Source organism: Scyliorhinus torazame, chromosome 7, assembly GCF_047496885.1.
Source record: "Scyliorhinus torazame isolate Kashiwa2021f chromosome 7, sScyTor2.1, whole genome shotgun sequence".
NCBI classification, from domain to species: domain Eukaryota; kingdom Metazoa; phylum Chordata; class Chondrichthyes; order Carcharhiniformes; family Scyliorhinidae; genus Scyliorhinus; species Scyliorhinus torazame.
In genome coordinates, this window is record NC_092713.1 from 248414666 (window position 1) to 248428236 (window position 13571).

The 13571-nt window shown below is 47.1% G+C and overlaps 1 protein-coding gene across 1 annotated transcript in view; it reads right to left on the reverse strand.

The window, feature by feature from the left end:
* The window catches only part of LOC140426936 (SH2 domain-containing protein 4A-like), a 49764-nt gene that overhangs the window by 34682 nt on the left and 1511 nt on the right, over positions 1-13571 (reverse strand). Inside the window, exons 2-3 of the mRNA XM_072512236.1 lie at positions 13244-13446; positions 6536-6659 (exon numbers count right to left, since the gene is read on the reverse strand). Of these exons, the coding sequence (XP_072368337.1) occupies positions 6536-6659; positions 13244-13412 (293 nt within the window). The 5' untranslated portion in view covers positions 13413-13446. The remainder of the gene's footprint in view (positions 1-6535; positions 6660-13243; positions 13447-13571) is intronic.

The following is a 13571-nucleotide window of genomic DNA, read 5'->3' on the forward strand; positions in this document are numbered from 1 at the left end:
TTTTGTGGTTCTGAGATTTTTTGTTTTTTTTTGTAAGGGCCACGAAGAATCCAGCACGAGTTTTAAGGAGACAAAATAATAACGTTTATTTACTATAACAATATATACATAACAGTAGCAGTAACTTCCCTTGCTACCTTCTCCTTCCTGCTGGTTCCTGAACTGGCCAGCTTATTTATACTAGGAGTTTCTCCGCCCCCCTCATTGGGGAAGTTCATACTCCCATAGGATTGTGGGATAGCCATTAGTCCCCAGCCAATCGTAAGTAGGCAGGTTATAACATCCTTCCCCCCCCAAAGTCCAAGGAATCCACCGAAGACCCTGGCGAAGGAAGGCGTCGAACTCGTTTGGCCGCAGGCCGGACGCCATTTGCATGCGGCGCTGGATCAGGCGGCGTATAACGAGACGTAGACCGGCGCTTCCATGATGAACGGCGCGGTTTTACATCCACGGCCTGTGGACCCGAGGATTCCCCCTCTGATTCATCCTGTGTCTCCATCTCGGAGTCAGAGTCTGCTGCCTCCGTCATGTCAGCGTCTCTATCTCCATTCGGTCCCGTAACGACCTGCGCAGGCTTCGAATGAGGCACCAGTGGAAGATTTTGAGGACTACCTTCCCTTGTCTCTGATCTTTGCGGCTGTTGAACTGAGCGCCGGGGGCGGGGAATCTTTTGAGGGGATGATCTTCTGGACCGGACGCGGTCTACATGTTTTCGCTGGAGACGACCCTGGGCTTGCACTTGGTAAGATATCAGGCCCGTTTGGCGAAAGATTACACCAGGAACCCATTGGGCACCACCAGCAAAATTCCGCACGAATACTGGGTCACCGGGCGCAAACTGCCGAATCGGACGATGCCGAGACAATCCCTGTCCCTGCCGTTCTTGTGTGCGGCGTACTTTTGCGCCAATGTCCGGGAAGACCATACTAAGGCGGGTGCGAAGTCTTCGGCCCATTAGGAGTTCTGCGGGAGCTACCCCAGTCACTGCATGGGGGGTGGTCCTGTACGTAAACAAAATGCGAGCCAGTCTCGTGTCCATTGATCCGGAAGACTGCTTCTTTAGGCCTCTTTTGAATGTTTGCACTGCACGCTCTGCCAACCCATTTGAAGCCGGGTGGTAAGGGGCAGTGCGGATATGGCGGATGCCGTTCATCTTTGTAAACCTAGCAAACTCCTCACTCGTGAATGGAGTGCCATTATCCGTGACCAGCACCTCGGGGAGGCCATGCGTACTAAATGATAAACGCATCTTTTCAATTGTTGTGCAGGACGTTGTCCCTGCATCTTATGCACCTCCAGCCATTTGGACTGGGCGTCAATTAGTAGAAGGAACATGGATCCCTGAAAAGGGCCTGCGAAATCTGCATGTAAGCGTGCCCAAGGCCGCCCTGGCCATTCCCAGTGATGTAGGGGCGCGGCCGGCGGAAGCTTCTGATGCTCCTGGCAAATGGAGCAGTTTTGGGCCACCTCCTCAATGTCGGTGTCGAGGCCTGGCCACCAGACATAACTCCGGGCCAACATTTTCACCTTGGTCACGCCCGGATGCCCATTGTGCAAGTCTGATAATATCAGCTCCTGGCCTTTTTCCGGGACAATCACACGCGTCCCCTTCAAGAGGATGCCGTCTTCCACGCTGAACTCTGACAGCTTGGAGGAAAATGCCCGCAACTCGACTGGGAGCTGTCTATGCTGCCCACCATACAGGACTATGTGCCGAACCTTTGACAAGACTGGCTCCGTCTGGGTCCACTCACGGATCTGTGATGCCGTGACAGGCAAGGTGTCCATAAAATTTAGGGTTGCAACCACCTCACCGGTCGTGGGGGTCGACATGGGGCCGGTCAATAAAGGCAATCGGCTCAGTGCATCGGCATTTGATATCTGCGTACCTGGTTTGTGCTCCAGAGAATACTCATATGCAGCAAGCAACAAAGCCCAGCGCTGGATCCGTGCAGAAGCAATGGGCGGTATTGGCTTATCCTCTCTGAAGAGTCCCAGCAGGGGCTTATGATCAGTCACGATAGTGAAATGGCGGCCGTACACATACTAGTGGAAGTGTTTCACCGCGAAAACCACTGCCAGGCCCTCCTTCTCGATCTGCGCGTACTTTTTCTCCGCTGCAGTCAATGTGCGGGAGGCGAAAGCTATCGGTCGCTCGGCCCCGTTCTCCATCTTGTGGGACAGGACAGCCCCAATACCATATGGGGATGCATCACATGTGACGAGCAAAGGCTTTCCCGGATCATAGTGGGTTAGTAACCCAGACGACGACAATTGTTGCTTTACCCGCCGGAAAGCGGTTTCTTGCGGCTGACCCCAAACCCAGGTGTGATTTTTCTTTAGCAGCAGGTGCAAGGGGGCCAGCGTAGTTGCCAGATTGGGGAGGAACTTCCCGTAATAGTTTACGAGACCGAGAAAAGAACGAAGATGCGAAGTGTCAGTCGGGGTGGGGGCATGTTGAATTGCACGCACCTTCTCTGCGACGGGGTGTAGACCCTCGCGGTCCACCCTATAACCTAGGTAGACTACTTCTTTTGCCTGAAATACGCACTTTGTGTGACGTAAACGGACTCCAGCCTCCGAAAGGCGTCTAAGGACAGCCTCCAGATTTTCCAAATGCTCTTGCTCCGACGTCCCTGTAATCAACACGTCATCTAGGTAGACAGCCACACGTGGTAAACCTCTCAAAATGCTCTCCATAACACGTTGAAAAATTGCGCAGGCAGAGGATACTCCAAAGGGCAACCGTGTATATTCATACAGGCCCCGGTGTGTGTTAATTGTTACATATGGTCGGGAGGCAGGGTCCAGCTCCAACTGCAGGTAGGCGTGACTCATATCTAATTTTGTGAATGAGAGTCCACCTGCAAGTTTCACGTAGAGATCCTATATGCGAGGCATTGGGTATCAATCGAGTCGGGAAACTGTATTCACTGTAAGTTTATAGTTGCCACACAAGTGAACTGTGGCATCTGGCTTCATTACTGGTACAATTGGTGCTGCCAAGTCAGCAAAACGGACGGGCCTGATAATACCCAAACTCTCCAAACGAGTGAGCTCCCATTCTACCTTCTCGAGCAAAGCGTAAGGCACTGGGCGCGCCCGGAAATAGCGCGGCGTGGCTCCTGGTTCAACTTGGATACGGGCTACGGCCCCTTTTATTTTCCCCAAACCAGGCTGGAATACCTCTGGGTATCGTCCTAGCACCTCAGTCAAACCTCCAGAAACTGTTTGGAGGATGTGCTGCCATTGCAACCGCAAATGGCGCAACCAGTCCCGACCCAACAGGCTGGGGCCATGGCCACGCACTACGATAAGTGGGAAACGCCCCTCCTGGCGTCCATAGACAACAGGGGTCATGGTAGTTCCTGCAATGTCCAGTGGTTCCCCCGTGTAGGTGGCCAACCTGGCCTGTGAGTCAGTTAATGTAAGGGTCTGTATACCCTGCTTGATGCGGTCGAATGTCCTCTGGGCGATCACGGAGACCGCTGCGCCAGTATCCAACTCCATTTCCAGCGGGTGGCCATTGACCCGTACTGTCACCTTAATGGGGGCCACACGGGGAGCTGCCACACAATGCAGCTCCAGGCAGTCGTCCTCCGTCTCCACGTCCTCAGGAGTGGTCGCCGCAGGTTCATCCACATGGAAGGTACGGCCTCTGGGCTGGTCCCAGTTACGGCCCCTGGGCTGGTCCCAGTTTCGGTCGGAACGACGGCGCCTCTGGCGTCCCCAGGACCGCTGTCCGCGACTGGGTCGGCGCCTACAAGTCTGACACGGACATGGCTCCTCATCCATTGGCTCTGGAGAAGGCTCCCTTCGGGGAGGAATGTCCGATGGCCACTGGCGTCGGTCCGGTCGTGGCCTCGCCCAAGGTACCGCAGGAGTGCGGGGGGATGTTTTTGGGTGGAAAGGGTTGCGCCCCAAGGCATGCACTTCCATTCCCTGTAGCTCCTGTACTCGTCGCTGTGCGCTCTCTCGGGACAAGACTATTTGTATTGCCTGTTGAAAAGTCAATGTTGGCTCCGCTAACAACTTTCTCTGGGTTGCTGCATTGTTAATACCGCAAACCAAACGGTCGCGTAACATTTCTGACAAGGTCTCACCATAGTCACAGAATTCCGCAATCCCGCGTAGCCTGGATAAATAAATCGGCAATGGATTCTCCAGGGGTCCTCTCAGCGGTATTAAACCGGTAACGCTGGACTATCGTGGACGGGGTTGGGTTAAAGTGTTGCCCCACTATATTCACAAGTTCGTCAAACGTTTTGGTGTCCGGCGCAGCTGGGTACGTAAGGCTCCTAATCACCCCAAACGTATGCGGCCCGCAGGCGGTGAGCAATATGACCACCTGGCACTCGTTTTCAGTGATATTGTTTGCCCGGAAATAGTAACGCATCCGTTGTGTGTACTGGTTCCAGCTTTCCAACGCAGCATCAAAAACATCCAAACGTCCGTACAGAGGCATGGTATAATAGAAAACAACTTCCAACCTGTATCCAACAAAAATCGAGGGAGGTGGCTTCAGCAGTGTAGACAGCTATTCACTTTTACCTTCGTCGCCAGTTTTGTAAGGGCCACGAAGAATCCAGCACGAGTTTTAAGGAGACAAAATAATAACGTTTATTTACTATAACAATATATACGTAACAGTAGCAGTAACTTCCCTTGCTATCTTCTCCTTCCTGCTGGTTCCTGAACTGGCCAGCTTATTTATACTAGGAGTTTCTCCGCCCCCCTCATTGGGGAAGTTCATACTCCCATAGGATTGTGGGATAGTCATTAGTCCCCAGCCAATCGTAAGTAGGCAGGTTATAACAGTTTTGTTATCAGTTGGGATCTGCATTCAAACAAAGAAGGTGTACTTTTGGTCTCTCTCTCTGCATGCTAAAGAATGTCTCCAGGCCACGTGATAACTTCTAAGTATTTCTGTAAGGAATTGAAACCTACTGTTTTGTTTAAAAAGGGTGTTTGGCTTATGGATGTTGTTAGGAAAGTTATTCAGGGTACTATAGAGTACCGTATCTTTGGGGGGGTATTTGTGTTGGTACTTGATAAGATGTTTACTGTGTGTTTATAAAATGTTAACTGGATTCATAGGATAAACATTGTTTTATTTAAAATTACTTAAGTTCTCTTTTGCATAACACCTGGAAAGTGGGCCCTTGTGCTCCTCATAACCAAAATCTATTAAAAGTTACAGGTCAGATGAACTCCATGATATACTTTGGTGTTCTCTAAACCCTGGCCCATAACACATGGAAGGAAAAGCTTGCTTGCTCTGTGCAAGCCCATCCTTGTAACCATAATACATTGTGGATGGGCTAACTTGGTTCACAGTGGAACTTCCGCCCCTAACTATCGAAGATGTCCTGTCTTCGATAGCTGCCAACCAATCTGATTGGCAGCTCCAACAGCACCAAGAGTTCAATAGTGGGTGCTGTCAAGATTGCAACCAGTCCCAAGAAAAAGGCCCAGTGGATCCTGGCATGAGGTAAGTCCAGGTATTGGGTGTTTGGCCAGGTTAGGGAGGAGGGTGGGAGATAAGGGGTGAGGTGGTGGGTTTTGGAGACCAGGTAGGAGGAAGGAAGTAGGAGAGGTACTATCTTAGGTGGGCTGCCCTCGATACACGATGGGCATCTCCCCCTGAAGATAGTAACCCCTTCTTCCTTCACACCAACTTTATATGGTGTGGGCAGTATATAACGGGGCCAATTGGCTTGTTAACAAGCTTGATTGATGTTTAATTATTTACTTACATATGGCATGGGATTTCTGGCCATTGCCACCGGCAGGACCTTCTGGTTCCGCCGATAGCAACCCCCTGCTGCGGGATCCCCAGCCGGAGAGGGTGTGAGCAACTTAAAGCCCCATTGATGGCTGGAAACCCATGATAGCCCGCCGTATGCCCCTGCAAGAAGCGCTGTGGGGAGGTGGTGGCACAAATTCTCACCCATGGTATGTGCGCAGGGCACCTGCCCTATTTTATGTGCCCCCTGCTGTAAACATGCCCAGGTGAATATAATAGGTGTATGTAAGCAGAGGCATTTCAGCAGATGGAGATAAGAATAAACAGTTATGCTATTGGAGTTAAATAAGAAGCATGGTGGGGAAGAAAGGACTAGTTGAGCCTCTTTCTGGAACTCTAATATTTGCTTTATAAGGGTTTATAATATGAATCAGTTGAATATATATTTTAGGAACAATCACCTTTTTATTCTAAATGGGAACCATATGCATCTGAATTTTAACGAAAATAGTTTTCATAATCAAGTTGGTACGCATGTCGTGAGTACAGTAACGGTCCATTTATCATTCAATTTTAAGGGATTGAAAAAACAGTTCCACACCCCAAAAATACCATTTTATGTTTTTATTACTTTAAATTGTCTATAAAAAATGTAGATAATATTCTTTCCTTTGAGAAACAAATGCATTTTAAAGATAATTGTTTTTTAATACTTTCAGTCCTCACAAAATTAGCTCCTTCCTCTGAAACATTTGGTTTATTTGCAGTTTTTTTTTTATGGACCTGTACCTTGCTTCTGCTGAAGTTTCACTACAGATCTGTTCATATGGTTTATCACCTCGAGCCTCTCCCATCACCCACACCCACACATATCCGTCTTTTCCAAGCAGCCAATCCACTCGTTTTGTTGACTCTGTAAGAGGAGATAAAAGCATTAGTGGCTGCAGTTGTGACGAACAGATATTAAAACGTTAAAAACCTGAATGTAAAAAGACTAATATTTCACATCGTAGAAGAAAGTTACCATTTTGTAAAAGAATTTCTCTGTCCCATTTGCAAGAGTGGCCTGCCTCGAGGCTTTTATTTATTCCTCCCAAACCAGCCAACAGGAAGTGTATGCCAGAGTAATCGAAGTTAACTTGCTTTCTAAATTTATTTTTTTCCCTGCATGCACACTATTACATTGGATTTGCAGGAAAGACCATACAAACCTTGCAATTGAAGACAGTTCTTATCAGTTGAACAAAACAGTAGTGTATACATTGTCAACACTGAACAAATCCACAGTTTGTTTACTTTCCCCCAATAATACTGTTAAGAACAAATAGAGTTTTAAAAAACTGCACAAGCTCTAAAAAGTACGATGGTATTTATCTTGGGTATATGGTTTTATTTTCCTTCACCATTGTATCATCATGGGAACGTGTCCAACATTTTCAGTGCATTCATATATAGACAATGCTGCATTCTAAGTTGAAGGTCAAACAATTGCTGCAGTGTGAACAAGAGAAAACTACAGTCAGAGGGAAAACTGCATCAGTATTGTGTTATAGAACTATCTTGGAAAAAGATGTCCTTTATTACAAAATTACTGTATTATTGTTTCGCCTGCTGTAAGGTTAAACACTGTTCGGTGCTAAATTCCAGTTAAAAGTATTTAGAGTTCCCTAAGTTATGTTAATTAAACATGCACATGCAATTTGCTATTATTGTGTGAGGCAGTTTTCACAATCAGTTTGAATGAGTCACAAATTCCTTTCTCCAGCAGTTTTATTCCTATATCTTACATTGTGTGAGAGACTATCCATTAACTGTAATTAGCCGTAGTCCAGGAGGGGCTGATACTGTTTCTGATATTGTCCATGCAATCAGTCCTTTTCCGAGCTGGCCTGTTTCATCCTGATCCTTCACTTTCTATTGTCACCAGCACTAGACTTTCATTCTGCTTTTTCCAGTGGTTGCACTTTCTCAATTTCCACTTCTTCATTTCAGCTAAAGGCCCCTGAGAGACTGGTAAGACACCAACATTGCTAAACAAGATGAAAATTGGGGTATTTTCAAAAGAGTGCTGTTTTGGAGGGTCGACATAGACTCAATGGGTCGAATGGCCTCTTGCACTGTCGGGATTCTATATGTATTGAATGAAGCAATGACTCACTTCAAAAAGGTAGCCAATGCAATTTAAAATGGGCATCCAACATCTAGGAATCAGTACAATCCCTGTGGGATTGCTCTTTCTTGTTTTACTCTACCATCAGGATCAACTTCCAAGTTTCAAGGTATATTGTTATCATGCATTTATATCCAAACAGCGACAGTTAAACAGATCAATTTATTAATGCATTAATAACAGATAACCATAGGGCACATTCATTTTCATGATTTTAGTTGTCCTTTTCTCTCCTTTAAACCACTAGATATAAAGTAATTTATCCTCAGCAGGCATTCCTAAAATACAGTCCTATTTCTCCAAAATAAAAATAAAATCAATCAGGCATTGTTAGAGACATACGAAGTATGTGGGCATGGGTCTTTAAAATTCTAGTGGGTTGTTGTGCTTACAAGTGGCATAGCACAGCTGTCACAATTATGTTTCAAAGCATAACAATGACTTTTAAACTAGAAAAGGAATGAAAGATACAAAAGAAGAAAATAGAACATTAAAAAAAGTGCATTTGAGCGGGTTTGAAAGAACTGTTCAATTTACAATGTTTGTCATATTCTTACATCTATTAGCAACATGACTTGTTAATTTTATAGCATTAAAAAATAAAATTTTTGGAAAGATGCTTCTATGTATCCTTTCACTTTTTCAGTCCACTCTGCAGTCCTTTTTATACATAAATATGGAGGCATGCTGAAATGTTCACAGGCAGAGGAGCTTAATTAAGGATCATAGTCCATATTAGGGCAAGACTATTATTTAGCTATTGTCATTTCATTTCCTCTGAGGCAGGTGCATTCACTACTGATTAGAGCACAATGTCCTCTTCACCATAGCTCAATTTCCCCAAGAAATGTCAATTTATTACAATATGTGAAAAGTTTATTGTATATGACAAGCCTCTATAAGATTATCTTCAACTTGGATGAGAGCAATGAAAGGAAGAACTTATACAATGCCTTTTACATTCTCAAGATGTCTCAAAGTGGTTTACAACTATTGAATTACTTTGGAAGTGCAGTCACTTTTCTGTCGACAATCAGAATTCTGCTTTTCTAAGGTTTAGATTGTGAGATAATAAGCAACGGTGACTATTAAAGTCAAGCATAGCTTAGAATCTGTTTTCCTATTTGTGAATTGTGTTCTTTTCAACATTATACATAATGGAAATAATATAAAGTAATGTAAATAAGATAATATAAAGATGACCAGTAGAATGCGTAAAGCTCCACTTCAAGAATGCTTGCAAATATGCCATGCAGATCCTAAACATCCATTACTACACCTCAAAGTCACTCATGACAACAGAGGGAAATAGCAACATCTCTTGTGGGCTGGTGTGCATCATCGCAATGACCAGTGGCTAGACAATAGGTGCCAATGCCAGAAACAACAACCTATAATGTCACTCAGGGCGCGATCTTCTGGCCGCATTACACTCGCGTTCAAGCATAACGAGGCCAGTGTATAGCAGTAGAGGCCAAAAAACGGGAACTATACCAGGCGCCAAACAGTTTGCGATGTCACCAGCCTGCTCCCGCAGGCGAATTTGGAATCTCGCCGTAACGTGGCGAGAAACCAATTATCACCACTTAAGCCCCATTTCCATACAATTACCGAGAGCCAGCCATCTTCCAATGGCCTCCTGTCATTCACCGGGCTCCTCAGCGCCGATTAGTACTCCTTTTGAAAAGCGTGAACCTGATAGAAGGACTTCTGCGGGGAACCGAGGAGATGAGTAGCCATCTCTGCTGACAGGCAAAGAGACCGGGGGTGCTGGGCTTGCTGCTCCTGTGCTTGGTGGGGACGGGGGACCCTCGGCTGGGGGTGGGGGGACCCTCCAAGGGGTGGGCTGCCATGGGAGGTTGGGGGGGGGGGTGCGCTGGGGAGGGCAACTGCTCGCTGCACCTCCATGCCAATCCCTGGGTCATATGTACCCGTTCCGGAGGCAAACCTTGCCCCTGCCTGTCTGCACCCATAAACCGCATTGGCTGCTAAGGCCTCTGGCCTTTGCAGCTGAAGTCCATTGCCGATAGGGAATTGGCAATCATGGTTAAGTGAGCACCTCACACAACCCAAATGTTTCCCGTGAGTGAGCGCCACGTACCGACAACGGATTCCACCCCCTGAATAAACAGCTCGTGTGCAACCATCAAATGCAGATAATGCACGTGTGTGCCCGCTTCCTGGGGAGTGTGCACGACAGCATCCTGAGGCAATCGGTCATCCCCGCTCTCTTCGAGGAGCACCCCAGGGTGGAGGGCTGACTCTTGGGGGATAAGGTATATCTGCTGAGGACCTGGCTAATGACACCTGTACGGAGGCCGAAGGCTGAAGGAGAGACCCGTACAACGAGGCCCATGCAGCCACCCGGACTGTCATTGAGCAGTCACCTGCTTTGTTGTGGTCTGCTGTGTCCTCCGCAACCTCTATCAGCTGCGGGTCGACGAGCTGGAGGTTGGTGTCAAGGAACATGTGGCCACCTCGGAGGAGGGGGAGGGGGAGGAGGAGGTGGAGGAGAAGGGGGACGAGGATGCACTGGACTAGCAGGAGCTGGAGGACGAGACTGAGGAGGAACCTGAGGCCTGGCCAGAGGCTGCAGGATAGGCGGCGGCGGTGAGGGCCCAGCAAGCCTGGAGGGCCAGGGAGGCCCTCAAACTGGTCCAATTCACCTAGGACGTGGTCTGGTTCATCGTCACATTCTTTCCCACCTGCCAACCCCATTTCCCAACCTCCCAAGATATGTGTCACATCACTCCAGGCTGCTGGGACTGTGTCAGCACTGTCCGCGGGTCACTGTCCAGGGCAGGGGTGATAACCCACAGAGAGCTGGACGCTGTTGCTCCTCAATCAATGCCATAATCTGCCACCTGTCTGTCTGCTGAGGGCTTGCTCACACCCATCACCTGCACATGGTGATGCATTGTGGAAGAAAGTGACACAGGCTTCCTACTGGTTGTGCACAAAGGTATTTATTGTTCAGTATATGCCCCCACTCTCCTGATGGTGCACCCCCCACCCCTCACCCCCTACCTACCCTGTTCCCCCCTCTCCCGGTGCCCTCAGTGATCCTCAGTGTGCTTTGTCATCCTAGCTCTACCACTACATCTAGTTGTGCCCCCAAGATGCACATCAGAGGTGGAGGCAGCCAACTGCCTACCTCATCCCAGGCAGCACAGACTGCCATGTGGCTCACCCTCCAGGACCCTCAGGGGAACAGGACATCCCTCCTGGCCTCCACCGCATCCAGGAGCCTCCCAGATCAGCTTCCCTGAATCTTGGGGCCGGTTTCCTCGTCGCCATTGTTGTGAGCTGGCTGGGGTTGGCTGAGCAAGTACAGCGTAAGCGCTGCTCGACGTTGTTAGCAGGGGGCTGGCGAGCGCGGTCCCAGCGAATCAGCTGGCGAGCTGGCATTCGGGGCGAGAAGCTACATGAGGCCTCGTTAAGTGGGTCAATTAATGTTGAATAGTGTTTGCCGGCCTCGCTGGGCCGAGTGGCGGGAAACTCACGGTAATCCCTGCTCGCTGCAGCACTTGGAAATTTTTCCGGAGAATCGCACCCTTGGTAGCTTCATGGGTGGCATTTGTAGCAGAATCTGCCTCTCAAGGATGGGCCTCTTCAGTCATTAGCAAAGGGCATATAAAGCCATCATATATGAAATTGATTATCTGCTTCATGTCCTCATGTCCCATCATCTATTGTAGATGGAAGGATGCTGACAATGATTATAAATAAAAGATTTGTGGCTACACAGCCACCATTGCTCTCCCTCACTCACCAACATGTAAGTGGAAATAAATGTTATTACCTTCATTCATCTGTATAATTGCAAAACATGTTGAAGTTGTAGCAGTGTTTAAATTGGCTACAATAGTGCTGTAGCTGACTTTTTCCTCACTTGTAACATTAGTGGAGCAAAGAGGGATCTTGTTATATTGCCATGCTCATGTTATTGCCAAACTGTAGTCAATGATGCATGGCAGTTTAGCGGGTGAGTACTGTATCACTACCCTCAGTGTTTGCAATCTGCCAACAGGCCACGAGTAAATAGCTGTTTCCCTACTCAATATCCCCCTTCTTGTCATCAGCACCATTGAGCATTTATATTCTACATCATTTTATAACTACGTAACTTGCATAATACATAACAGCACAGCTGAGGCAAAAATCAGTTGCTTTATTTGGCCTATGGGTCGCATTAGAAAACAAAATTATAATGGAATCATGTCTATTATGAGAGGGGTTTGTTTAATGGTGGTACGGCCCACATTTAAAAAAATAACATTATGCTGCATTCTATGACATGCAAAACGCTTGCCCTCTCTCTAATCCTTTAATATATGGCAGACTGATACTATGAACGTCTCTCTCTGATAGCTGCTATATAGAGGTTCAGACATGTGTTCCTTCCGTTTGTCAGTCCACAGAATTGAACTGCCTATTGTTCATCATGATGTTACCTGTCCACCCAGGTTAGAGCGATTCCTGAAGCTGTTGAAGTTAGTTTAGTATTTATTTAGTGGAGGGTATTCATTGAAATTAAGGTGCTAAATTACTGCCATGAAGTGCATTTTTATCCCGGAGGTTATACCTAACCTGGGAATGTTTAAGGTCCGTAGTGGATTTAAAGTTCCAGTTCTCACCACTAACATCATTCCCCTGACTAAAGGCAATATTCAGTCTAGAAATAAATGATAATTCATGCGCCAAATTACAACTACAGTGATTGAATGTTTATAATTAAGATTATCATAGAATTTACAGTGCAGAAGGAGGCCATTCGGCCCATCGAGTCTGCACCTGCTCTTTGAAGGAGCACCCTACCCAAGGTCAACACCTCCACCCTATCCCCATAACCCAGTAACCACACCCAACGCCCAAGGCAATTTTGGACACTAAGGGCAATTTATCATGGCCAATCCACCTAACCTGCACATCTTTGGACTGTGGGAGGAAACCGGAGCACCGGGAGGAAACCCACGAACTCACGGGGAGGATGTGCAGACTCCGCACAGACTGTGACCCAAGCCAGAATCGAACCTGGGACCCTGGAGCTGTGAAGCAATTGTGCTATCCACAATGCTACCGTGCTGCCATTTGTCAGGCATTTTGTTCTGAATTTACAACTGAAATTAATACTTTTTCAATCAATAAAGTTGCTTGGTAGCCCCAAACAGGTTCCAAATGCATTAAACTGTATCCGAATACTTAGGAAATTATCATTACCTAAAAGAAGTTAGCATTATTTTTGAAAGGGATGGCGTCTGGAAACCTTCACTTCTTTGAGCAAGTATTACTTGTAAGATTAGCCGACATCAAACGTTTCTGAGTACCTGTTTTATTTATCGTTTTCTCCTCTCTTTCTGCCTTTTCTTCTCTTTCTTTCCATCTTCGCACCTGTTCTTGTCTCATCTTCAGGAATAGAATCTGTTTTTGTTCTTCATTCAGCTGCTCCAAGACAGCTGGGTCGATGTACATGTCCTGTAAAACCTGCTGCAGCATTTTGGCCAGACTGGCTCGCTGAATCGGCCCCACACTGGCCAGAACAAACAATCCAATTAACAACCTTTTGAATTGTGCATTACCACGCATTTAAGATCCTCCTCGCATTCTTGATGACACAGTTCGTTTCTAATTATTTAAGCAGTGCTCCAGATTATA